At 32.4% G+C, this 27,416-nt stretch overlaps 1 protein-coding gene and 1 pseudogene across 1 annotated transcript; both read right to left on the reverse strand.

Annotated features, from left to right (window-relative positions):
• Positions 1-24,141: 24,141 nt before the first annotated feature.
• Positions 24,142-25,557, reverse strand: LOC125221217 (protein FAR1-RELATED SEQUENCE 5-like; annotated as a pseudogene).
• A 523-nt stretch (positions 25,558-26,080) lies between these two features.
• Positions 26,081-26,809, reverse strand: LOC148928479 (protein FAR1-RELATED SEQUENCE 5-like). The gene has a single exon (XM_089056692.1). The coding sequence runs from the start codon at positions 26,807-26,809 to the stop codon at positions 26,081-26,083; it is 729 nt and encodes a 242-aa protein (XP_088912818.1).
• Between the last annotated feature and the right edge of the window lie 607 nt (positions 26,810-27,416).

A 27,416-nucleotide genomic window follows, 5' to 3' on the forward strand; every position in this document is an offset into this window, starting at 1 on the left:
TATTCTCAATGTTATCAATATATATATATATATATATATATATATATATAGGGATATATTCCTATCCTTTTTACATTTTTTGTTCTATTCTCCTTTTTAATCTTGGCCATTCAATTTAAAGATCTAATGGCCCAAAATAGACCTTGATGAATTAAATTTTATTCATCATAAAAATCTAAAAGGGCCTTCTTGTCATACACATTTGATTTAGTTATGGTAAGTAGCTTGATTTTCTCCATCAAAGATTTCAGCGTTTATTTTCTACGATACAATTAATCTTTCTTCTCTTCTATCTTTTCTTCTCCTAATATTCTCCATTGAAGAACATACGGTTTTCTACTTCTTCTTAAATCCAAATTTTTATCATTTTTTTCATTCTTTTACAAATTCTGTTGTATTGGAGAAGTCGCGATTCCTTGATGTTTTCTTCAATAATGGAAGAAGGTAATTTACGTACTTGACATGTTCATTATTAATCTGATGACATTCTCCATTAATCGGATGTTTGTATGTTATGACCATTTTATTTAAACTATTTTTGTTTATGTGTTATACAATCTTAGGGTTTTGTGCAATACTTGGGTTTGAATGTAGGTGGCTAGTTTAATTTAATCCACTAAGGTTTAGTAGTCGTTTGTGGCTAGGGTTTAGTATTTTGCTTAGGCGACAAGTCTCATGTATCAGGGTTTAGCAGTCGGTGGTGGCTGCTGTGTTGTAATTCTCGATTTATATAATGTACGAATAGTAGTGTATAATGCATTCTTTCTAATCTGTAATGTACGATTTATATCATATAATGAAAAGCAGATGTATATGCCCGCGCTGTTGGAGATGGCGAAGCAGATGTATATGCCCGTCGTTGGTCAGAAGTTCCAATCAGTAGATTTTGGTTTCGTGTTTTACGATGTATATGTCCGCGCTGTTGGAGATGACGAAGGAGAAAGAACTTCGTAAGGGCAAGAGGAAATGTTGATGTATTTTGTACCTAAAAACATTATTAGTTTTCGTTTTCGGTTAAGTCTTAGTATTCATTTTGTTATCCTAGTGTTATTAATCCTACAACTATCAACAATTTATGCATATTAAATTTGCATTTTTAGTCTGTTAATGTACATTATTAGTAATGAAGTCGTACATTGTTGTTTACAAGCAGTTAACTTAATTCGAATACAGTTCATTATTAGAAACATTTTGTACATTACACATAAGAACATTGCATTATTACACTGTTAATGTACATTATTATTCATGAAGATGTACATTATTGTATGCAATGACTTAAGTTGTTGTGGATTATATTTCCGGGTCAGTTCATCATTAATAAGCACATCTTGTCCATTATTCGATTAATTTCATCCATTATTAGTCTGTTAATGTACATTATTAGTAACGAAGTTGTACATTACAGTTCAATATTAGAAACATTTTATACATTACACATAAGAACATTGACATTACTCGGTTCTTTACATTTATTATATGTGTTGTGTTTACGACATCAGACACTAGTACCAAAATATGCTTCTGTTCACAAGATGTTCCGCATACTATGTATTGTTCAAAACAGACCAAGCAATAAGTCGTCTTTTTTTCCTACCAAAATGAGCTATCCAAAAAAACATGGTGTTAAAAGTAATCTAAACAGCGTTTCCAATTATTATTCATACGATCAATGCAACCCATAATCATCGACCCACTTCTCGAAGTTAGTTGAACTTTGGCGGCCTCTCTCTCCAAAACCTGGTGGCATGAGCTTGGTTGATGCCACCTCTGGAGTTATGTGGACAAGTCACCAGAGTCTTTGCAAATTTTATTCGGAACATTTCCAAGCTCTTTGTCCCCTTGGCGATGAGGCCGCACTCTCAATCTTTCTCACTCTCGCCGAAGTAAGTCTCCCAACCTTGGCTGCTTTGCTGCTGTCCAAAAATCAGTAATGTATCACATTAATATTTTATAATGCATACTACTTGCTGTATAATGTACAAATGGAACAGCTAATGCACCAAGGAATATTACATTCTCTCAACCATTGACCTTTTATAAAACCGAATTATTTAAATTTAAAAAAATATATAATGTACACCACTTCCTACAATAATGTACTCAATGCAGCAAATAATGCACAAACGCCTACGACATTCACTCAATTACATTCATATTAAGAACCCAACTAATGTAACTTCAAAAAATAACATAATCTACACCACACCTTACAATAATGCATACTACTTGCTGTATAATGTACAAATGGAAACAAATAATGCACCAACGAATATTACATTCTCTCAAACATAATGTACACCACTTCCTATAATAATATACTAAATGCATCATATAATGCACAAATACCCCAACAATTCAAAAGGCAAATACAAGAGATTGCTCACCTGCAGTGGTGGGTTGGCTTTTGTAAGGTCGGCCTCTCTTCTTTATGATAGATCTGTGAGACAAACCACAAATGAAAACCGCTACATTAAAAATTCAGTACTATACAGAACCCTAGCAAAAATGCCACTGGTTTTGAAAAATCGACACCAAATGTAAATCAATCGAAACTTCAATAACTTAAATCGACCAATACAACGACCTAAAGCCACAATGAACTGAAAGGGGCGAATAATGAAGATAAGCCTACAACAAATGAACAAGCTTTCCTGATTTAACAATCAAATCGTCCAAATGTTTGCCAAAAAAGTGACCGTCTTTAGTAGAAAACTCTGAACCGTCGACTATAGGTAATTTTTATGGCTAAAATCAAATCGGGAACTGCTCTATTACCAAAAATCAGAAATTTGGAACCCTACCTTGCTGTCGATTACAAATCTTCCACCGATTGAAACGTTGGTGTGTTGACCGTAGGGCATGATTCCAGCACAAACCGTCGCTTAGAGTGCAGTCTCCACGATTTTGCAGCGGCTAGGTTTTGAAATGGGAGAGAAAGTGTTTCAATCGTGGGTTGGGGGATGAGAGAGGTTTTATGAGAGAGGTTTTGTGAGAGAGAATGATTGGATGGAATGTGAATCGGTAGCAATGAATAGCCCCCTGAATTCTCGCTCATTCTGTTTGAAACGTGTGGAATCATCTGTTTGTTTACCATTATACCCTTATAATGCACAAAATTGAACTAATAATGCAACACGGGATCATATATGTTCTCTTAATCTAGTCCGTCCATTCCATCAATCTAATGGATGATATTAAGAAGGAAATAAACACTAAGAGGGCAAAAGGACCTTAATGCTACCCTATATATATATATATATATATATGGATGTACTAGTATAACAACTAATTTTAAAGTTACAACGTACATCCAACCACGTGCTGCCATGTGGCACGAAAAATGCAATATTGTATACAGAAAAATGCAATACACATTGAGTTGTAATCAATGTCGAACCCTTCTTAAAGACCGAACTAGAGAATAAATCTGGGCCATAAGATCTAGTTTTTTGATGAGATATGTTGCTGTGTAAATTTTTTTCGCTCTTCATTACAAGCCAATTTTACTTCATTGTATAGGTTTATTACTTCATTCTGTACGTAATACATTGAAACTACAACATGTTTTTACTTGCTTCAAGTAGGTTTTGAAATGATTCAACATATGTTTCGTTCGAATTCATTGACATGAGTTTTTACTTTATTCACATTAAAAAATGCAATTTATTCAAGTGAATTTATTACTTCATTCAGAAACGTTATTACTTCATTGGATAAGATTTTTACTTCATTCCAGTAGGACTTCAAATGCTTCTACACATACTTCATTCATATAATTTATTATATTATTCCATGTGTTTATTACACCATATCAGCGTCGTAGCGGTGGTGATAGATATTGTAGATAGAAAGAACGGCACGCGACGGCGAAACTGCATTTACGTACTAGAATGAAGCAATAATCTTATTAGAATGAAGTAAAAACCTACCGGAATGAAGTAATATATTCTGGAATGAAGTTAAATATTCGTAACGTGTTAGTATGACTTATTTACCTTCAGATGAATAAAAATAGACTGGTGATGAAGGAGAAAATAATTTATAAATTTGTGAATCTCATCCATAAAAAACTAGATCTAAAAACCCTAATTTGGTATGGTTCGGTGGTTCGGTCTTTAAGAGTGGGTTTGTGGATAATAGGACTCTCTCTCTATATATCTATATATATATATGGTTGCATTATACTCCTTATCACCCCTTAGTATAAAACATAGGACTAATGTAATCCCTTGGATCTATAAATCTGATGGCTTTGATTAAATATCAGTCGGTACATTATAATAGGGTTTTCATACATTAAAGGGCAAAATTGGATACAAACAATTATATAATTCAGTTTTTTAACTGCAACTCCATGATTTCAGCGAGACATTATGATTCTGATTCTTAATATGGATTGACACCTTCTCTCTCTCTCTCTCTCATTTCATCTCTCACGTCTCCCTCAATTATACTCTCCACCAAAACCCTAGCCGCCCTAAATTGACGAAGAAAAACAGTTTTCTCCTCCATTTGTCGCCGTCAAGATGAAGTGAAATACACAGTAGGCGGCACAATCGTCCAGTCTTTTCTGTAGACGGCGAAAGTAGGTAATTTTCACTCTAATCACTCTATCAATTTTTTGATTTTCAATCTACTCCACTTGTTCCTTAAATCGAGATTTCACTACTCACGATTGGGCTTCTGTTAATTAATGTTTTTTCTGCAATTTGAAGCTTTTCTTAATTGATGTTGTAGTACAATTCCCGTTTTGATTTCGTTCCTTTTTGCATTTTTTTGGGATACGAGTATTTTTAATTTGGCGTGGATTTGATTTTACAGTTGGGATTCGTCATTGAAAATTCCTTCATTCTATGCTCTATTTTTTCCATCTTGTTTTCGTATATTGCATTGATACAGTATCATATTCAACATGTTACATCATGTAGGCAGTTTAGTACATGAATAGCTTCTATTATATGGAGTATCTTTTTATGCTACATCATGGTGGTTTACGAATACATCATTAGTTAATACATTATTCTTTGATAAATGTACATTATTGTAAACCAAACTGTTAATTTATTCCTGCTCTCACTGTACATTATTCTATGCAGTATTTTGATTATAAAGCTTCATTTCGTGGTTGTATTTGTACATTATTTCAATAGGAAACAATGCTACATTATACATGCATAGTTGTACATGACTTACACATAATTTACTGTTACAACATTGAGATAGATAAGTACATCAATCGATGCTGATTTTATGTATAATGTTCTGTTACATCATGTACCTAGATCTGTACATCATGTTCTATTACATTGTTTAGCTGTAGATGTACATTAACTGATATTTTATTGTATGTGTTTCTAATAGGTTCAACGAGTGCAAGAATCAATTTCGAGGATGACTTTGACGGTGACATGCCCATTGCATTAGCGCAATGACTGGCTTTAAAGATGTTTAAAGATGTGCTACATTATTATTTTGTTGTAGATTATAATGTACGAAAAATTGTAATTTAATGTATATGTCACCTACTAAGTAATGTACATTATAATTTGTTTGATGAAGGGCAGAAGTTATATCCAATCCCCAAGGGTTTAGTAGTCCATGGGGCTAGGGTGTAGTACCAACCCACTAGCACAACGTTCACTAAGGGCAAAGAGTTAGAGTTGTTCTCGTAGGGTTCAATTATTTATTGTTTGGTGTAGTAGTCATTGTTGTATTCTTAAACTTATTAGGTTACATTATACAGGTTAATTGTTACATTATTTGCTACTGATGTATTGTACATTAAAACCATAAATATGTTACATTATATATGCATACTTGTACATGACTTCAAACTTTCTTTACTGTACATAATGTTGTATTACATTATTCTGTCATATTCCATGTACATTAATGTGTGAGATTCATACATTTAAATATCATTTTCATACATTAACATTCATATGAAACAAAAACCCAACAATAAAAATACAAATTATATGAAAGTGTTGGTAATATGCCCTAGCCTAATGGATTGATAAACCCTTGGGGAAAGGATTCATCTCTCTGGCCTTGGTGAAGTTTTCGTTTGACAGTCGGTACTACAACATAACTCGATGGATTGATAAACCCGAAGGGCATGGATTCAAATAGACTCAAACATTAACCTACTTCTTTCGTACATTACTAAGAGAATGCATATACATTACAAAACCGTCTTCGTACATTACTCAGAGAGCACATTTACATTACAAAACTATCTTCGTACATCAAGGATTATATGAAACCAAAAATAAAGAGTAAAAACATAATTCTAGGAAAATGATGGTAATATGCCATAACCAAATGGATTACTAAACTCTTGGGGAAATGATTCATCTCTCTGGCTCTGTACATTAATGGGTGTGAGTCAGACAATCAAATACCATTTTCATACAATAACATTTGTATGAAATCAAACCCCACCAATTAAAACACAAATTATAGGAAAGTATTGGTAATATGCCCTAGCCAAATGGATTGCTAAACCCTTGGGAAAAGGATTCATCTCTCTGGCCTTGGTGATGTTTTCGTTTGATAGTCGGTACTACAACCTAGCCCGATGAATTGCTAAACCCAAGGGGCATGAATTCAAATAGACCCAAACATTAAACTAGTTTTTTCGTACATTACTCAGAGAGCGCATATACATTACAAAGTCATTTTCGTACATCAAAATCAAAGAGTAAAAATATTATATTTTTATAATAATAAATTAATAAGTGAGCGAAATTTATGGTAAATTTTTTTACGAGAAATCAAACTAAGATATTGTAATCTTTATAGATTAGTCTAAGTAAATTAAAGATTGACTATTCAATGTGGCTTGATAAAGTGGCGTGATTTTAGGTAATGAAAAAACTGATGAAATATTGACTTCCAATGCTAACCTTTTCGATTTTTTTATTAATTATTTTAATTACAAGTGGCTTACATATTAACCATCAGATTGCACTAATCAATGGATGAGATTAGTTTTCCTTTTTAACAGGTTTTTACACATTAATCTGAATACATCCCTATATATATATATATATATTCAAATCATTTTCACATCTTTTGTCCTTTTTCCTTCTTAATCCTTGTCCCACGATTTTGTCATCTGACGGTTAGATTAATGCCACGTGTCATTTAATAATGCACATTTTCATTCTAATAATGCACAGCGGCTAATAATGCAACATTATAGACTAATAATGCACAACGGCTAATAATGCAACATTATAGACTAATAATGCACATTTTCATTCTAATAATGCACAACGGCTAATAATGCAACATTATAGACTAATAATGCATTGATCACAACCATCCAATTCAAGGATCCAAGGGCTGAGATTAAGAAGGAAATAGGACACTTAGGGTGCAAAGGAGCCTAACGCACCCATATATATATATATATATATATATATATGATTGTGATCAATTGAGATTTTTTATGCTAATTGAGAAATGAGATACAATATCAGCCAATCATTTTTATTAAATGAGTGGTCCAGATTTTTACACATGGAAAATATCTTTAGATTAATTAATTATGAAAGGGCAGAATGGTAATATCATAGTAAATTTTATTCAATAACTATTTTTTTTAATTTTTAATTTTAATTTTTTATTAATCTTTTTTAAATTTTTAAAGTTTTTTTTTTATTTTGGTTTATTTTTTTTAAAAAAAATTTTAAATTTTTTTATTTTTATTTTTCAACTACATATACAATTTATGTCAACTACACACATATAATGTCAACTATGAGGACAATCCATGTCAACCACACACACAATTCATGTCAACTACACACATATAATGTCAACTATGTGTACAATCTATGTCAACTACATATACAATTCATGTTACTACACAATATAATGTCAACTACATGTACAATTCATGTCAAATAGTATTTATTGAATAAAATTGTTGACATTTGATGTGTAGTTGACTTGAATTGTATATGTAGTTGAAAAAAAAAATTAAAAAAATAATAAAAAAAAATTTAAAAAATTACAATTATGCCCCTCTGTTGACATAAACTACGTGCTGTTGACATTTCACAAATATTCTGGATGAGTGGCTGATATTGCATCTCAATTCTCAATTAGGTTTTATATATATATATATAGAGAGAGAGAGAGAGAGAGAGAGTTGTGATCAATGTCGAACCCTTCTTAAAGACCGAACTAGAGACCAAATTTGGGCCACTCATTTTTCTTTATCTTATGATTATGATTAATTTAGAATTAATTTAATATTTTATTAAATAAAAACGTTTTTAATTTATTTTTTTAAAACTTTTTTTAATTTTTTTTTTTTAAAAAAAATTTAGAATTTTTTTTATTCGATAAAATCTTGCTGGAGTAAATAATGAACTATATTCACTACATAATGAACTAAATGAATGTATGTTATGAAGTGATTTTTCGCATTCATTATATACTGAATTTACTTCAACTGAAAGATAATTATGTCATAACACATTATGAAGTAATAAAATAATAAAATGAAGTAATAAACTAATGAAATGAAGTAGTAAACTAATGAAATGAAGTAATAACATAACTGAATGAAGTAATAAACTAACGGAATGAAGTAATAGCATGACTGAATGAAGTAATAAACTTACGAAATGCAGTACTAAACTAATAGAATGAAGTAATAACATGATTGAATGAAGTGATAAACTAAAGGAATGAAGTAATAACCCTAAACCCAAGTGAAAGATAATTATGTCATAAGACATTATGAAGTAATAAACTAATGGAATGAAGTAATAACATGACTGAATGAAGTAATAAACTAACGGAATGAAGTAATAAACTAACAGAATGAAGTAATAGCATGAATAAATGAAGTAATAAACTAACGGAATGAAGTAATAGCACGACTGAATGAAGTAATAAACTAACGGAATGAAGTAATAACCCTAAACCCAACTGAAAGATAATTATGTCATAACACATTATGAAGTAATAAACTAATGGAATAAAGTAATTGCATGACTGAATGAAGTAATAAACTAACGGAATGAAGTAATAAACTAATAGAATGAAGTAATAGCATGGATAAATGATGTAATAAACTAACGGAATGAAGTAATAGCACGACTGAATGAAGTAATAAGTTCATAACATACATTCATTTAGTTCATTATGTAGTGAATATAGTTCATTATTTACTCCAGCAAGTTTTTATCGAAAAAAAAAACTAAAAAAAAATTAAAATAATTTTAAAATAATAATAAAAAAAAATTCAAAAAAATATAAAAAATCTATAAAAAGTTAAATAAAAAAACGTTTTTATCTAATAAAATATTAGATTAATTGTAAATTAATCATACCATAAGATTAAGAAAAATGAGTGGCTCTAATTTGGTCTCTAGTTCGGTCTTTAAGGGTGGATTTGTGGTTAATAGGACTATATATATATATATATATATATGATTGTGATCAATTAAGATTATTTAGGCTAATTGAGAAATGAGATGTAATATCAGCCACTCATTTTAATTAAACTAGTGTTACCACCCGTGCTATGCACGGGACAAAAGATTTTCAAAAATAATAAAGATATATTTACAGTTTAATAGATTAAAATAAAGATATATTAACAATAACATAAAAATATATTTCTCTAAAGAATATGAATTAATTCAAAAATAATATTAATAAAATTATAAACAATTAAAAGCATTATAAACAACAACAAACATATTATTGAATTATACAATATGCTCTCGACTCATTGTAATGAAACATTTCATATTCAGCATACTATTGAAACAATTTTAATATCAATTATACTTATAGGTGTAGTAACATAAATAAAAAATAACAAAAAAGGACATGCGTGAAATAAATGAAATAAGATATACAAATAAAGGAAAATGTATTCTTAAATACAATAAAAAAGAGAGAAAATTATTTGAACGAATAAATTCATTGTCATCAAAATTAAATTCAATACATGATAATATTCATAAACATAATATTTTGAAAAGCAAAAAAAAATATAACTCAAAGTCATAAAAAACATTATCTTATCTGGTAGAAATAAATAAAATCAACTCAATTATAACTAATGATACAAATTGCAAACAATTAAAAAAATTACTTTATACAAAAAGAATAATGATTCCTAGTACTATTAAAACCTGTGCCGAACTTAAATGAAACTTTTAAAGTGGATGAAGAGAGTATTAATTATACTTGAAAACCCTCCATTATGATAGTTGGCATGTTTCCCTCGGGAATGCCTGTGTCATGTAAGTATTTTCTAAAATAAATTTTGAATTATAAAGTAAAAAGTTTTAAATTTGTATAAATATTAGTACAATGAATTTGTAACGGTTATGCTAATTAATACCTCCGTTCTTGATAAGTATGAACTATTTCCTTTAAGTTCGTTCTTGAAAAGTATGAACTTTTTAATTTTGAAAATTCATTTATATCTGATGAGGTGTGACGCATTCTCCACTAACAATAATTTAAAAGGTTTTTTTTCCTATCTCTCTCTTACTTTTCCAGTTATGCATTAAAACCTGTGCCGAACAAAATGTTCATACTTTTTGGAAAAGGAGGGATATTAATAAACATCATAGGCATATCATTATGAATATTATAATAAAATTACCTCAAAAAACTTTATAATAATAGTATTAAAGAATACTAAATTACATTTACAACCTAGCTAATAATTAATACTCCATCATACTACTGCATACTTACTATCCTATTTGCATATAAAAAATCTCAAAATGAAATTAACGGTAGAATCTGAAATAAAAAGTTTTTTGGTACTGCAAAGCGTTAGTAGCATTAATATTGGTGATAAGGGTATTTATGTAAAATGAGTAACGTTTCGATTTTCAAATGTATAATTATATTATCGCCTTTCTTCCTATTTAATTTCCTACATCAGGTTCTAATATATAAATCAAAATTTTAAAAGAAAAGATTTTGTGAAAATTAATTGGAAGTGGAAGGTTTTCCAGAATAACTATTGGAATACAAAACTTTAAACATTAAAATTAATACTTGGTTTATTCAGATCTTTCATAATTAATTAAATTATAAGTCCTATGTTTTAGCACACATTAATGCCATTAATATTTTATACCTCTTTCAACTTCTTTTCCCTCTATAAATTTGTATTATGAATTATATTATCTCAGATATGAAATATATATAAAAATTTATTTATGAATATTTAATAATTTTAATCACTAAAATTAATACTTGGTTTTATTAAGATATTCTATAATTAATTAAATTCTAAGCCCTATCTTCTAGCACACATTAATGATGTTGTTATTTTATACAGTACCTCTTTCAACTTCTTTCCCCTCTATAAATTTTTATTTATAAATTAAATCTATATAAATAATTTAATTAAGAATATAAATAATTTTAACATATTTACTTAAATTATATGCTTAAATAAAAATAATTAATTTAAAAAATGTATACAGTTACATGATATAGCCTGTAAAACACAATAAAAATTCTAACTAATTAAAAAATATTCAATTATAAAATTCTGTATTATTAAAAGCCCAAATTCTAAAAATTTAATACACTCAAGCCCAAACTAATAATGTATATACGTATAATTTCAATTTTCTTCTACAGCTAATAGCCTAATAGTCTAACACCCTATGCTAAAGTAGCGCAAGGCCGCCTCACACACCTCGACGGCGAGAAACGCCAACGCCTTCCTCTATTCCCTCATTTCCTTCTTTCTCCCCTCAAATCGGTGGAACCCGCTGAACACCTGCTTTCCGCCGCCGCCGGGCACCTTCTCTTCTCGACTCCGCCGGCCCACTAAACAACAGTCTCCACGCCACCGCAGCCGGGCTCACCATCGTGCTAAACACCAGCTTCCGGCGGCCTCACCCGCCAGCTCCCTCATTTCCCGACTCCTGGCACTTTTCTCTTTTCCTCTCCCCTTTTTCTTATTCTCTAGCGGGTAAAGATCGGATCTTTGAATGAATCCGCCGCTGCCGCTGTACTTCTCTCTCTCCTTTCTCTTCTTTTTCGTCTTCTCAACTTTCCTCCCATCTTTCTGGTTCCGGATCCCTCGTATCCTCTCGGCCAGCCGCCGCATTTCTGCTACCCCCGTCTCCCTCAGCCTGCCGCCCTCTCGTCGGAGCTGTCGCCGGATTCCAAGCACCCTGCTATGCTGCAATCAAAATTCAGAAAATCAGTCCACAAAAATGCAGATTCAATTAATGTTGTGCCTATATAAATGTCTTAAACTTCTTGTAGAAGCCAATTTTTTTCTACATTTCATTGGACCAATTTTTATCCAATAATAGTTGCCTTTTAGTTGCCCAATAGATAGTTTTCCCGCTCAAAAGTGTGCCACATAGACTCCCAAAAAACTGTCCCTTTATATATTGATAGATGAGTGGTCCAGATTTTGCCACACAATAAATATTATTAGATTAATTTAATATGAAAGGGTAGAATAGTAATTGCAGGGATACTACCTCTCTCTATCACTTTCTGCTTCTCCATAATCAAAGATCCCTCAAAAGAGATCCCCAATTTTCCCGTTGCCGCCGCTCGGATCACACCGCATCGACGTCGCCGGCGTTGTCAGCGATTTCCCCCTCACCTTGCAGCTCTTCACCTAGTTTCGACGACTGTCAATTGTCGTTTCTCGGATTTCAACGATTCCTTAGCATTCACACGATTTTGTCTCTAATTCAATGGTAGATTGAGCAGCAGCTGCTGCAATGGCCGGCGCGGAAGCTCCTCTGCTGGACGACGCCGTCGAAGGATCAGTCGACTTCAAAGGCCGCCCCGTTTTCCGATCCAAATCCGACGGCTGGAGATCCGCTTCCTTCATCATAGGTATTTCTGCTAAATACTCGAATTTCGAGCTGTTTTCACCTCAATTTCGAGTTGTTTTCAACTCAATCCGGCGGAGAGGTTTGCTTACTACAGAATCAACTCCAATTTGATAAGCTATTTGATCGGACCGCTGGGGCAGTCCACCGCCACAGCGCCGAAGAATGTGAACGCATGGTCAGGAGCGGCGTCGCTTCTGCCTCTATTAGGCGCCTTTTTGGCTGACACGCTTTTCGGCTGGTATCGGACGATTATTGCGGCTTCTCTGTTGTATATTGCGGTTGGTACGTAAATCGTGAAATATGGCAAATCTGATAGTTTTTTTTAGCAAAATTTCCAGATTTAAAAATGGAGTGATTTATTAAGCGAAGGAAATGTGTAATTCATGCTGATGTACACCAGAGATTGAATTTAAATTCATGATCGACATAATTTAATACGAGTTGTTGACATTCGATATTCTCGGTAGTGATATGTAAATTATAAGTGTTATTTTTTAGTTGTTGACATTTATACGAGTTGTTGACATTCGATATTCTCGGTATTGATATGTGAATTGTAAGTGTTATTTGTTAGTTGTTGACATTTTAATCCGAGTTGTTGACATTCGATATTCTCGGTATTGATATGTGAATTGTAAGTGTTATTTGTTAGTTGTTGACATTTTAATACGAGTTGTTGACATTCTATATTCCCGGTATTGGTATGTGAATAGTAAGTGTTATTTGTTAGTTGTTGACATTTTAATACGAGTTGTTGACATTCGATATTCTCGGTATTGATATGTGAATTGTAAGTGTTATTTTTTAGTTGTTGACATTTTATTACGAGTTGTTGACATTCGATATTTTCGGTATTGATATGTGAATTGTAAGTGTTATTTGTTAGTTGTTGACATTTTCATACGAGTTGTTGACATTCGATATTCTTGGTATTGATATGTGAATTGTAAGTGTTATTTGTTAGTTGTTGACATTTTAATACGAGTTGTTGACATTCGATATTCTCGGTATTGATATGCTAATTATAAGTGTTATTTTTTAGTTGTTGACATTTTAATAAGTGTTATTTTATTGAATGTTGAAGATTTGAAGATTTGAAGATTTGAAGAATGTTGAAGATTTGAAGATTTGAATGTTGAAGAGATTTGAAGATTTGAATGTTGAAGATTTGAAGATTCGAAGATTTGAAGATTTAAATGTTGAAGATTTGAAGATTTGAATGTTGAAGATTTGAAGATATGAATGTTGAAGATTTGAAGATTTGAAGATTTGAATGTTGAAGATTTGAAGATTTGAAGACTTTGCAGCTAGAGTTTTAGAGAGGATTTTAGAAAATGATTTCAAACACAATTTAATGAAAAGACAATTATACCCCTTTGTTGACATAATGTGGTATTTGTTGACATTTTGTTAATCTTGTGGATTAGTGGCCCATATTGCATCTCATTTCTCAATTTAGCTAATTAATCTCAACCTAACAAGATATATAGGGGTGCGTTAGGCTCCTTTGCACTCTAAGTGTCCTATTTCCTTCTTAATCTCAGCCCTTGGATCCTTGAATTGGTGGCATTAATCTAACCGTCAGATGACAAAATCGTGGGACAAGGATTAAGAAGGAAAAAGGACAAAAGATGTGAAAAGGATTTGAATACATCCCTATATATATAGGATATATATATATATATAGGGAGATGATCAAAACAAGTATGTGCTTAAATCAAGAAATGCAGCCCAAATCATGGCCCTAGGATTAGATGATCTAATGGTCAATAATTAACCAAAAATACGGAAGGTCATAATTAAACAGTTTTAGGTCATATTATAAAATTCGGGTTTATGTCATGTTAAGATCATTTTAGGTCATGCTTTGTTAGCATGACCTAAAAATAAACTAACTATGACCTAAAAATACCCTACGTATGACTGTGTTCTGCGTTTCTGTATTTAAATCTAGTTTTCATAGATCAAAACCCTATATATATATATATATATATATATGTCTTGTTAGGTTGAGATTTATCAACCTAATTGAGAATTGAGATGCAATCTCAGCCACTCATCCAGAATATTTGTGAAATGTCAACAGCATGTAGTTTATGTCAACAGAGGCGCATAATTATAATTTTATTAATTTTTTATTATTATTTATTTTTTTAATATTTTTTTAATATTTTTTTAAATTTTTTTTTCGTTTTTTTATTATTTTTTATTTTTTTAATTTTTTTTTTCAACTACATATACAATTCATGTCAACTACACATCAAATGTCAACAACTTTATTCAATAAATACTATTTGACATAAATTGTACATGTAGTTGACATTATATTGTGTAGTTAACATGTATTGTATATGTAGTTGACATGGATTTTACACATAGTTGACATTATATGTGTGTAGTTGACATGAATTGTATATATAGTTGAAAAATAAAAATAAAAAATAAAAAATAAAAAATAATAAAAATTTTTAAAAAAAATTAATAAAGAATTTAAATTAAAAATTAAAAAAAAATATTTATTGAATAAAATTTACCATGATATTACCATTCTGCCATTTCATCATTAATTAATCTAAAGATATTTTCCATGTGGAAAAATCTGGACCACTCATTTAATAAAAATGAGTGGCTAATATTGCATCTCATTTCTCAATTAGCATAAAAAATCTCAATTGATCACAATCCTATATATATATATATATATATATATATAGGATTGTATATATATATAGGATTGTGATCAATTGAGATTATTTAGGCTAATTGAGAAATGAGATGCAATAACAGCCACTCATTTTTATTAAATGAGTGGTCCAGATTTTGCCACACAATAAATATTTTTAGATTAATTTATTATGAAAGGGTAAAATAGTAAATTCAATGAAAACAAATGAAAACAAACATCTTCGCCGCTTCCGTTCTTCAATTCTTCTCCCACCAAATTCTGGCGCATCCGATCTGATGCACCTCTCCAGCGACGACGAATTCGAGCTCCTCCGCCGCTGCCTCGCTCCAGAACTCCACCCACCGCGACGTCCTCCCCTCGCCGCTGTCTAGGCTCCTCCAATTATTCAATACAGCTGATTTCTCGATCTCGATCTCTCTGGATTTGTTAATTGAGATTAGCAGCAACTGAATCCATCTAACTATATCTCAATTTCATGAGCAACAACTGTTCTCAATTTCAGATCTGTCTCAGTGATCTGTCTCACCGAAATCGGCCTCCAGAGGTAACGAATTGAATTCCGACGTCGATTCGAAATGAATCCCCTCCAATTACTTGATGCAGCCGATCCGCAAAGGCTCGGTATCCTAATCGAAGCGCAGTCGAAACGAGAATGATGGAGATTTGGTGAGAAGAAGTCAGAGATCGAAAATTGAGGAGAAGAAATCTGTTTCCACACAGCCGCACATGCTTACCTGGCTTACAGATGTGTGAGAAAGAAAATTGGAGCTGAGAATTTGGAGAGGGCGATTAAAATTGGGGGAAATTAGGATATTCAAGAGTGATGATAGATAGCATCTCATGGTCTTGGTTGACCGCAGCAACGGCTGCTGCATTTTTATTTTGATAAATTATATACACCGAAATTCCTTTTTATTCTCAGAACTTTTATCTCGATATTTAACATTTAAATCAGTGTTGATTATTGATTGATTACGCCTGCTTTTATTTGTTTCGGTTTGTTTATCAGATGAGAGTATTTGGATGTTCTATGTGGGAATATTAGCAACATTTATCTTTACTCTATTAATTTGGATCTGTAATATAATATGGTTGGAAATCGCTAACTTGGTACAGGTTTTGTGGTTGAATTTGTTCCTTTTTGAAGTTGAATGTGATGCTTTGTTTTGATTAGAGCAATGTGGTTTATGAGCATTTCTTCAAATTTAAGGTTAATTATAATGCACTCCAGGTGTTTGGTGATATTCTCCAAATGCAAATTAGTTGCTAAGAGATAGATTCAAGATTTAGCTATCTTCCTTTTTTAATGTCAACTGCATATATAATCTATGTCAACTACATATATAATGTCAACTATGTGTACAATCCATGTCAGCTACATATATAATGTATGTCTAACTACATATACAATTCATGTCAACTACACACGTATAATGTCAACTACACAAGCCTGTCGGATTCTTTGTCAGCACCGGGACTCAAGGGGGCGGACAAGAGACCACTGCGTAAGCTTCAATTTTACTCTTGTATTAATTTATTATGATAACGTGGCTTGCTTCAATGATGTTGAAACATGAATTGGAAGATAGTTTGTTGGAGATGAATCGAATTGTTTGTGTGATGCTTTAGATTTTTCAGATTGATGTGGAAATGCGTTGCAATTGTTTGTTTTACTTATGTATACTGCAATTTTGAAAATGTTGCCTTGCTCTAACAAATGCAGATTAATGTGGTGTTTGATTCATTAGAATCTTTGTTCACTTGTAGTTACCGAATTATTGGATGGAACTTTTGGAATGACTTCTTGTATCTGTGTTTGTGAAATTTTGGAACAATAGTACTCACTAGCATCTGACTGAAAATCGACTGAGATATTCTTCTAATTTTGTTAGAATAGATTTTGTTGTTTCCACAAACGATGGAAAGTCTGGGATCTTGTAAGACACTATATCTGTAGATGCAGCAGTTTTGAAGTTGCAACTGACTAAATTGATGAAAATGTTTATTTTTTACATGAATTATATAGCTCGTTGACATAATAACGTTTGTTGTTGACATGAATTTTATAGGACGTTGGCATAAATTTTATGAAAAATGTTGTTGACATAAATTATATGTAAAACATTGTTGTTGACATGAATTATATGTAAAACATTGTTGTTGACATAAATAATATAGGTCGTTGACATGAAAATATTCGTTGTTGACATTAATTATTTGTAAAATGTTGTTGTTGACATAATAGTTGACATAAATAACATTTGCTTTTGACATCATGGTTCCCATAAATAACATTTGTTGTTGACATCGTAGTTGACATAATGTCTCCGTAGTTGACATCGCGAAAATGACAATTATGCCCCCTAGTTGACATAATGTTTGAGTAGTTGATATTGCGCGAAAATTGTGAATGAGTGGCTGAAAATGCATCTCAATTCTCAATTAAGCTAAAAAATCTCAACCTAACAAGACCCGTTGTTGATATTTGATTTTGCTCTCTATTGACATCTATTGTATGATTTTGTTTTTTTTAATTTTAAGATTTATTTTCTGAGTTGTACACTCTTTATACAAGCTGTTGACATTTGGTTATAAGTTGTTGACATTTCAATACAAGTTGGAGTCAGACTTGCCTCCGTGCTACTCGCTGATGAGGGCGTCCAGGCTTGACATTTCAATTACAATTACAATTCATGTTTTTAAGGTTAATTACAATTAAAAATTATGTCAACTATATATACTAGCCATGTCAACAACTAATATAATTATGTCAACTATGGTGCATATCGTGTCAATGGTACATACAAGTCATGTCAACTACGGTACATATCGTGTCTACTACACGTACAAACCATGTCAACTATGTTACATACTATGTCAACTACACGTACAAGCCATGTCAACTATACATAGAAACCATGTCAACAACAATTATAAGTCGTGTCATCTACACATACAAGCCATGCCAACAACAATCAGAGTTGTTTCTTAGTTGTTAACATATACTAAAAGTTATTGACATTATCTTATTAGTTGTTGATATTTGATTCTGCTCTCTAATGACATCGATCTTATAATTTTCTTTATTAATTATAATATTTGTTTTCTGAGTTGTTGACACTTTATACAAGCTGTTGACATTTGGTTATAGGTTGTTGACATTTCAATACAATTTGTTGAACTGATTAACATTTGATATAACTGCTAAGTTCAAACTTCAGAATCCACAATAATAGTTTTAAAACCCATCCAACTATATAATTTAAGATTACTTACACATGGAGATGTAGTCATATAATTTAAGATTACTTAAACATATAATTTAATTATGCTCAATCATAATTCATGTTTTTAAGGTTAGTTACAATTAAAAATCATGTCAACTATATATACTAGTCATGTCAACAACTAATATAATTATGTCAACTATGGTGCATATCGTGTCAACGACACGTACAAGTCATGTCAACTACGGAACATATCGTGTCAACTACACGTACAAGCCACGTCAACTATGTTACATACTATGTCAACTACACATAGAACCATGTTAACAACAATTATAAGTCATGTTAACAACAACTATAAGCCATGTCAACTACACATAGAACCATGTCAACAACAATTATAAGCCATGTCAACTACACATAGAAACCATGCCAACAACAATTATAAGTCATGTCAACAACACGTACAAATCATGTCAACAACAATTATAACCAAATGTCAACTACACTTTCAAGCCATGTCAACAACAATTCAGTCATTTTATAAAAACAATATACTATTTAATCTTAGTTTTAGTTATTTTATTTTAACAATATTCTCTACTTTCTATTTTCTTTTCTCTTGTTGCATTTCTTTGTTCGCTTCAACTTGTGCGTCATCCATTGGGCTTGCGATTGGTGGTGAGATAGGAGAGGCTGATTCATTGGCTCACCCCTTTAGGATCATAACCTGGCGATGTAGGGATATTTTCTCTGTTTCTTTCTTCTGCATACTGCTTGTAAATTAGTTCTACAATGTTAGTATATAAACTGTAGGAGTAATCTAATGTCAACTCAGAGAAACATATGTAAACAAAATGATGTACTTACTTCATCAAAGAAATGTCCAAATTTAAAAGTTGGAAATTCAGTCAAATCTTCAAGAACTTCCTTTTCTTTTTCAGCAATAACTATTGATTCAGATATTGTTTTCCAGTGATCAAAAGTATCAGACTTGTCTTGAAGGAACGTCTTGGACAAATGAAGAAACTTGTCGGCCATAGATTCAAGTGAAGTCGTTTGGCTTTCAAGTGCAGATCAACTCAAGCAGTTGCATCAAGAAGCAAAACACATATGATGACTGGTGGGAGGGGGTATTGATTGACAAGAGAAACCTCAGATATTTATTCAGGGACAATAAAATTACAAAATCCACTGGATAAAAACAGGCATAAAACACCAAAATATGATTACACATCATCCCTAAGACCCTAATTGTTGGGAACATCCATGAATTGACACTTGAGATTCTAGTAGAGATTGAAAAGATTTACAGCTATGCCACATGCAATGAGTCCAGGCTTCTCCCTGTCATCCATACAGACACATAGCAGTAGAAAAGCTCCTATATACCAAGGGATTGCACCCAGAAAGAAACTGGTAATAAACCTAGCAAAAAAGCAGCAAAATCAGAGAAGTTCCTATTTCACTGAACAAGATGGTAAATCATTCAACTATCATGAAACTATCAGCTGCACCGCATACATTATCTCTTAAGAAAAGCAATTTTGAAATAATTAAGTAGACAATGACTGCTAGATAAACTTACAAGAGCCATCCAAGACCAACACCAAAACAGGGGAGCCGTTCCTCCCTAAAAGGTCCATGAGCAACAACATGACCTAGAAACATTTGTATGTTTTCTACAGCCATTCAAACAAGCATACACTATGTCAATATAATTATGTCAACACATATTCAAACAAACATACACTACTACTGTCAACAATATATTATTATAGCTATGTCAATAGCTAGTATATAAAATTTCAATAATCTTAAATTTTTTAAAATCAAGCAGAATAAATCAATATCAATTATACACGATATCATGTCAATAAGAAGTATACCATGTTGACAACAAGTGCATGCATGTTTTTACGATTATGTCAATAGATAAAGTACATAATAAATCTATGTCAATAACAAGTATACCCTATCGACAGCAAGTGCATGTATATTCTTAAAATTATGTCAATAGATAAAGTACATAATAAATCAATGTCAATAACAAGTATATCTCATATATAGCAAACATAATTATCTGGTTACTATTATGTCAATTTGACTATGTCAACATCGATTCTAATAAGTATACACTATGTCAATAACAAGTATATCATGTTTAAAGCAAACATAATTATCTTATTACTTTTATATTAATTGTTAAAGTTTATAATGTCAACAACAATCCAAACAAGCATACACTATGTCAACAGTATACAATATCATCTCAATGACAAGTATATGCTGTTTATAGAAAACACAAGTCTATTATCATAACTATGTCAATAGCTATTGTATGAAATGTCAATAATCTTAAAAATTTAAACAAATCCTTAACTGGAAGCAGATGCATGTTCTCTTTCGTTTTTTCCAGCAGCCTTGTTGATTTTCCTCTCTTTCGATTCTACCATCGCTAATCAACAATAAAAAATCAGCAGAAATTGAATTCAGAAGAAAACAAATCCAGATCTGTTTTAATACACTAAAATCGAAGCAATATACTTAAAATTTGAATCAATTTCTTAACCTGAAGAATTCACTTCAACGACCGCCGATTTGGAATGCCTTTTTCTGGCTACAATCGGTGCTTCAACTTCAACTACTTCTTCGATCCTCATTTTTGGAAATTAATTGATGTAGAAAACTGAACGAAGTCTAAGATTAGGAGATGAATTGCGACGAAGGGAAGAGAAGATGCAGAATTGTAGAAGAAATTTGGGAGAGAACTCAGAGAAATGTTCGAGAGTTTTGCCGGCGTGTTTTGAATACAGCTGAAACATTTTAGAGCTGAAATGACAAAAATACCCCCCTGTTGACATAAACCAGAGGTTGTTGACATCGCGCTAAGATTGTGAATGGGTGGCTGAGATTGCATCTCAATTCTCAATTAGGCCCAAAAATCTCAACCTAACAGGACCCTATATATATATATATATATATATATAGTAGTGATATGTGGCAAATGCCCCTTAAATATATAACTAGAGAACAAATCACAGCCATAAGATTAAGAAAATCAAGGGCTAGTTTTAACACATGTGATTTTCGAATTTAAAGGAGAAATCAGTTCACTCTAACACAAATTTACTTCACTATACAAGGCGGGGGTATAATGGACATTTCTCTAATAAAATTAGGTTAACAATTTTAATTACGCAAATCAATCGATCCCGCCTTCACTGTTCTTCCCGTCGTCTCCATCCATCGTCGCCGTCTTCTCGTTCCTGCAATCGCCGCCGTTTCCATCCATCGCGTCTGCAATCGCCGTCGCCTTCATCCATAGTCGAACAATGAATCCAAATCAGAAAGATTTTTCAAAATGCAAGTTGTTCTACTAGTTTATGATTTAGATTTCTCATTCTAATTTAGATTTAGTTTTAGAATAAAAGTTAGTTTTGAGAATTCTGCAAATTCAAACATATGAACAACGGCCTGATGGGGCGGACATCAACACCACAATTGATAGATTCTGTAGCAATCTAGAAGATGAGATTAAACAAATTCCGTATTTCAAGTGGGTCGACGTAGATTTGGTAAATATTGAATATAAAAGATTCTTTGTTATATTCATTGTTGTTTTTATTCTGAAATTGTTATCATCTTTGTAGGTGTTCTTTCCAATTTGTGCTGCGGAACATTACTACACCATATGCTTTAGATTTAGCACTAAAAGCATAGTGGTGATTGACAATTCAAAGAATGGTAGTGATGATGACATCACAATCAATTATGGTAGCATACCTGAAACTGTGGTAAGTATACATGATATATAGTGAAGTATTTTGTGATTACAGTGAACTAGAATACTCTTTACCATGAACTACCTCTGATATTCATGATAATATATTGCAGAGAATGTATTTTTGTCATTATTTGACAAAAATGGGTTATCACGTGCAATGCAAATCAATAAAGGATGTTACCATAAAGAGGCTAAAAATGTCTTGGAGAACAACATCAAATGCAGAAGATTGTGGAGTTTTTTTGATGAGACATATGGAATGTTATTATGGTGAGCGGGAACAAGATTGGAAATGTGGATTATCTACAAGGAGCAAGGGAATACTCCAAAGACTAAGAGCAAAGTATTGCAGCGCATTAATGTTGTCAGAAATAAACCATGAGTCATTAAAAAACATGGTAACAACATCAAAGCATTATAAAGAATGTGAGAAAAACATGGACATAGATGTGGAAAACATGATTGTAAACTTCAAGCGTTCATGAACTATTGTACAAAACTTCATTTAAATTCAATAGATAGTTCCTATTTACTGTCGAGCTATTTACTTCACTATATGCACAATATAGTTCACTATATGCACAATATACTTCACTATATACACAATGCACATCATTGGAGTGAAGTAAAACAAAGCTAGAGTGAAGTATCACAGTGTTAGAGTGAAGTGTCTGTTTATCCATGCTTGTAGTGCTCTGTAATTCCATTTCAGTGAAGTAAAACATGGTTAGAGTGAAGTACAACATGGTTAGAGTAAAGTAAAACATGGTTAGAGTGAAGTGTCTCATCTATGCTTGCAGTGCTTTGTTTTTCCATTTCAGTGAAGTAAAACATGGTTAGAGTGAAGTATTCCAGTGTTTGAGTGAAGTGTCTGTCATTTATGATTGTAGTGCTCTGTAATTCCATTTCAGTGAAGTAAAACGTGGTTAGAGTGAAGTAAAACATGGTTAGAGTGAAGTGTCTGTCATCTATGCTTGTAGTGCTTTGTTTTTCCATTTCAGTGAAGTAAAACAAGGCTAGAGTGAAGTATTCCAGTGTTAGAGTGAAGTGTCTGTCATCTATGATTGTAGTGCTCTGTAATTCCATTTCAGTGAAGTAAAACATGGTTAGAGTGAAGTGTCTGTCATCTATGCTTGTAGTGCTTTGTTTTTCCATTTCAGTGAAGTAAACCATGGTAAGAGTGAAGTAAAACAAGGCTAGAGTGAAGTATTCCAGTGTTAGAGTGAAGTGTCTGTCATCTATGATGGTAATGCTTTGTTTTTCCATTTCAGTGATGTAAAACAAGGCTAGAGTGAAGTATTCCAATGTTAGAGTGAAGTATTTGTCATCTATTCTTGTTTATTACACGATAATCAATATTACATCACTATAAATGAACCAAAACATGTAATAAGCGAACTAAAGAATTGTAAGCAGTAAAACGAACACAAATAAAATTGAATTTATTCGCAATTGAGCTTAACATAAAAACAAAGTTTGAATTGAGATAAAAATCACTCAAAAGTGTAATAAAAATGAGTCATTGGTGCTCTAAAAAGGCTACAAAGTGAACTGTTTCTTTCCAAATACTCACTGCCTCTGTTTTGCCTTCTCATTCACCTTTTTGCAGTTCCTGGAATCATGGTGTCCAATCACATGACAATTTCCACACTTTCGGCCTGGTTTCATTGCTAACTTCATTGCCGACTCCTTCTTGGATTTTCTCCTACTACCACTTCCCTTTGTACTGACAACATTAGGAGGATGAACTTCAATAATGTTTGGAACTTGTGAGCCATAGAAATTCTCAATCAATGCTCTCTTCTCTGTCGAAGACAGAACAACACTTCCGAGAAGCTGCTTCTTACCTTCTTCAATAATTGCAGTAAATGCATTGATTTGGTCAATGTTCCCTTCAATACTTTGTGCTATTTCAAAGAATAATGCATACAAGTTTTTAAATGCAATCTTCTTCTCGTCCACAACAGAGAGTATTTCTTCATCATCACAAAAGCCTCCATGTATTGGCTTCACAAACTGTGACTTCAACCATCTCCATCCACGCAAATTCTCGGGTATCAACTTAACAAACTTATATTTCAACACACAAAGTATATGGCTGCACAATAGACCAAGTCTCTCAAACTTTTTACATCCACACAAATAGGTGTCATCGCCAATGGAGTAAGTCATTGTCCATGAGTTTGAATCCTTGTCATTTATATTATATACTTCATTCTCTCTATTGGTAGACATTCCTAGAGTTGAACAAGACAAAGAGAAACATGCATAAACTATCTCCTCTTGAATTGCATTAAAAGCACTACCACTATATATTGTTGACGCATGTTTCTCAATTTCCAATTCTGTTCGCAATATAAGCACTTTTGTTGAATCATAGTATTCAAGCTTTGCGCTATTACTTCTCTGAGCCTCCAAAGCATGGTTATAGTTCATATAAAATAGCATAAGGTTAGCCCGACACTTTGAGTACCTTTTAAAGAAGCTATTCTGTGATTCAGACAAAGATGTTGTCTTTATCAACGAGCTCATCGGAAAATCACGGAAAAAGGCTGGAACCCAAAACTTTCTAGATGCAAACATTGATGAAAACCAGTCATTATTGGCCAGCCCATATCTTTCCATTATAGCATGCCAAGATTCTTCAAATGCATCAGGCTCTATCAACTCCGACCAAACACATGCATTCAATTTCTTCTTTAGTTCTTCACTACCAAGCATGTTCTTTGGCAATTTGTCAGCAACTTTATTCATTATATGCCACATGCACCACCTGTGTCTCGTACTAAGAAGAACCTCTGCAATAGCAACTTTCATTCCTAAATCTTGGTCGGTTACGATTAGCTTTGGAGCCACACCCATACATTTCACAAATTGTTTAAATAACTATGAAAAGGAGTCGGCACTTTCCTTGGATAAAAGGCCAGCAGCAAATGTCACAGGGCGACCATGATTATCCTTGCCCGTAAATGGAGCAAATATCATGCAGTACCTACATGTTAAAATCACTATAAGACATAAATAATAATCACTTCACTCTAACACTGGAATACTTCACTCTAACACTGGAATACTTCACTGAAATGGAAAAACAAAGCACTACAATCATAGATGACAGACACTTCACTCTAGCCTTGTTTTACTTCACTCTAACCATGTTTTACTTCACTGAAATGGAATTACAGAGCACTACAATCATAGATGACAGACACTTCACTCTAACACTGGAATACTTCACTCTAGCCATGTTTTACTTCACTGCAATCGAAAATCAAAGCACTACAATCATAGATGACAGACACTTCACTCTAACACTGGAATACTTCACTACAAGCATGTTTTACATCACTGAACTGGAAAAACAAAGCAATACAAGCATGCACAATACACTTCACTGTAAGCAAATATTGTAGTTCACTAAATGCTCATTATACTTCACTAAAATGAATAAAAACAGTACAATATAAGCCATGCTCAATATACTTCACTGTAAGCTTATTGTAGTTCACTAAATGCTCAATAAAGAACAAGGCATGTGAATGTAATTAGTGTGCACGTACCTATTTGTTGAGTATGTCGTATCAAAAGAAACAATATCACCATACATATGATAATTTCTCTTGGCAGTTGGATCACACCAAAACAAACGTGTCAGTCTATCCTTTGAGTTGACCTCAAATTCATATGTAAATGCTCCACAAAGTTCCTTTTTCCTGCGCATCTCATTTAATAGCATTTGTGCATCAGCTCCTTCCACGTATGCTCTAAGGTCGCGTCTGTAGTTGCGTACTTCTAAAACAGTACACCCTACATAATCTAATCCACCAAGTACTTCCTTGAGTAAGCTAAAACTTAAAGTTGGACCGATATTTGCATTAGCGCAATCAAGTATGAATTTCTGATGGACTAAATCCAAATTGCGGTTCAACTTCATAAAACGCTTATGGCGTTCCTCAACCATCTCGTGATTATGTTCTTCAACAAAACTTTGTATAACATAACCAACACCCATAAAAAACTTCCAAGACACTTTAGCATTACAAAAGCACTTAATAGAAGAACGCTTGCGTTTCACCTCATGTTGTTCATTTTTTCTTTGCTTTGTACCTTCTCGGCTACACACCACATAAATCCAAGTAATGACATATTTTTCCTTTTTTGATCCCTTCTTACGGGTGTCAAACCCAACATATCGAGCATAATTGTTGTAGAAGTCCAATGCACGATCAAGGGTCATGAAACTTTGTCCAATTTTTGGTTTCAAATCATCGGGACATTTTGGTACGTAAACCACTGTAAGAAATATATACTTCACTGTGAGCAAAAATATACTTCACTCTAACCATGTTTTACATCACTGAAATGGAAAAACAAAGCACTACAAGCATAGATGACAAATACTTCACTCTAGCCTTGTTTTACATCAATGAAATGGAAAAACAAAGCACTACACAGACACTTCACTCTAACCATGTTTTACTTCACTCTAACCATGGACTACTTCACTCTAACCATGTTTTACTTCACTGAATGGAAAAACAGAGCACTACAATCATAGATGACAGAAACTTCACTATAACACTAGAATACTTCACTCTAACCATGTTTTACTTCACTGAAATGGAAAAACAAAGCACTGCAAGAATAGATGACAGACACTTCACTCTAACCATTTTTTACTTCACTCTAACCATGTTTTACTTCACTGAAATGGAATTACAGAGCACTGCAAGAATAGATGACAGACACTTCACTCTAATCATGTTTTACTTCACTCTAACCATCTTTTACTTCACTCTAACCATGTTTTACTTCACTGAATGGAAAAACAGAGCACTACAATC

Source organism: Salvia hispanica, chromosome 4, assembly GCF_029641045.1.
Source record: "Salvia hispanica isolate PSC_SH4W2 chromosome 4, Shi_PSC_v1, whole genome shotgun sequence".
NCBI classification, from domain to species: Eukaryota; Viridiplantae; Streptophyta; class Magnoliopsida; order Lamiales; family Lamiaceae; genus Salvia; species Salvia hispanica.

What these genes read in the sequence shown, in the direction of transcription:
- LOC148928479 (XM_089056692.1), bottom strand. Translation starts at nt 26,809, where the DNA reads ATGACCCTTGATCGTGCATTGGACTTCTACAACAATTATGCTCGATAT.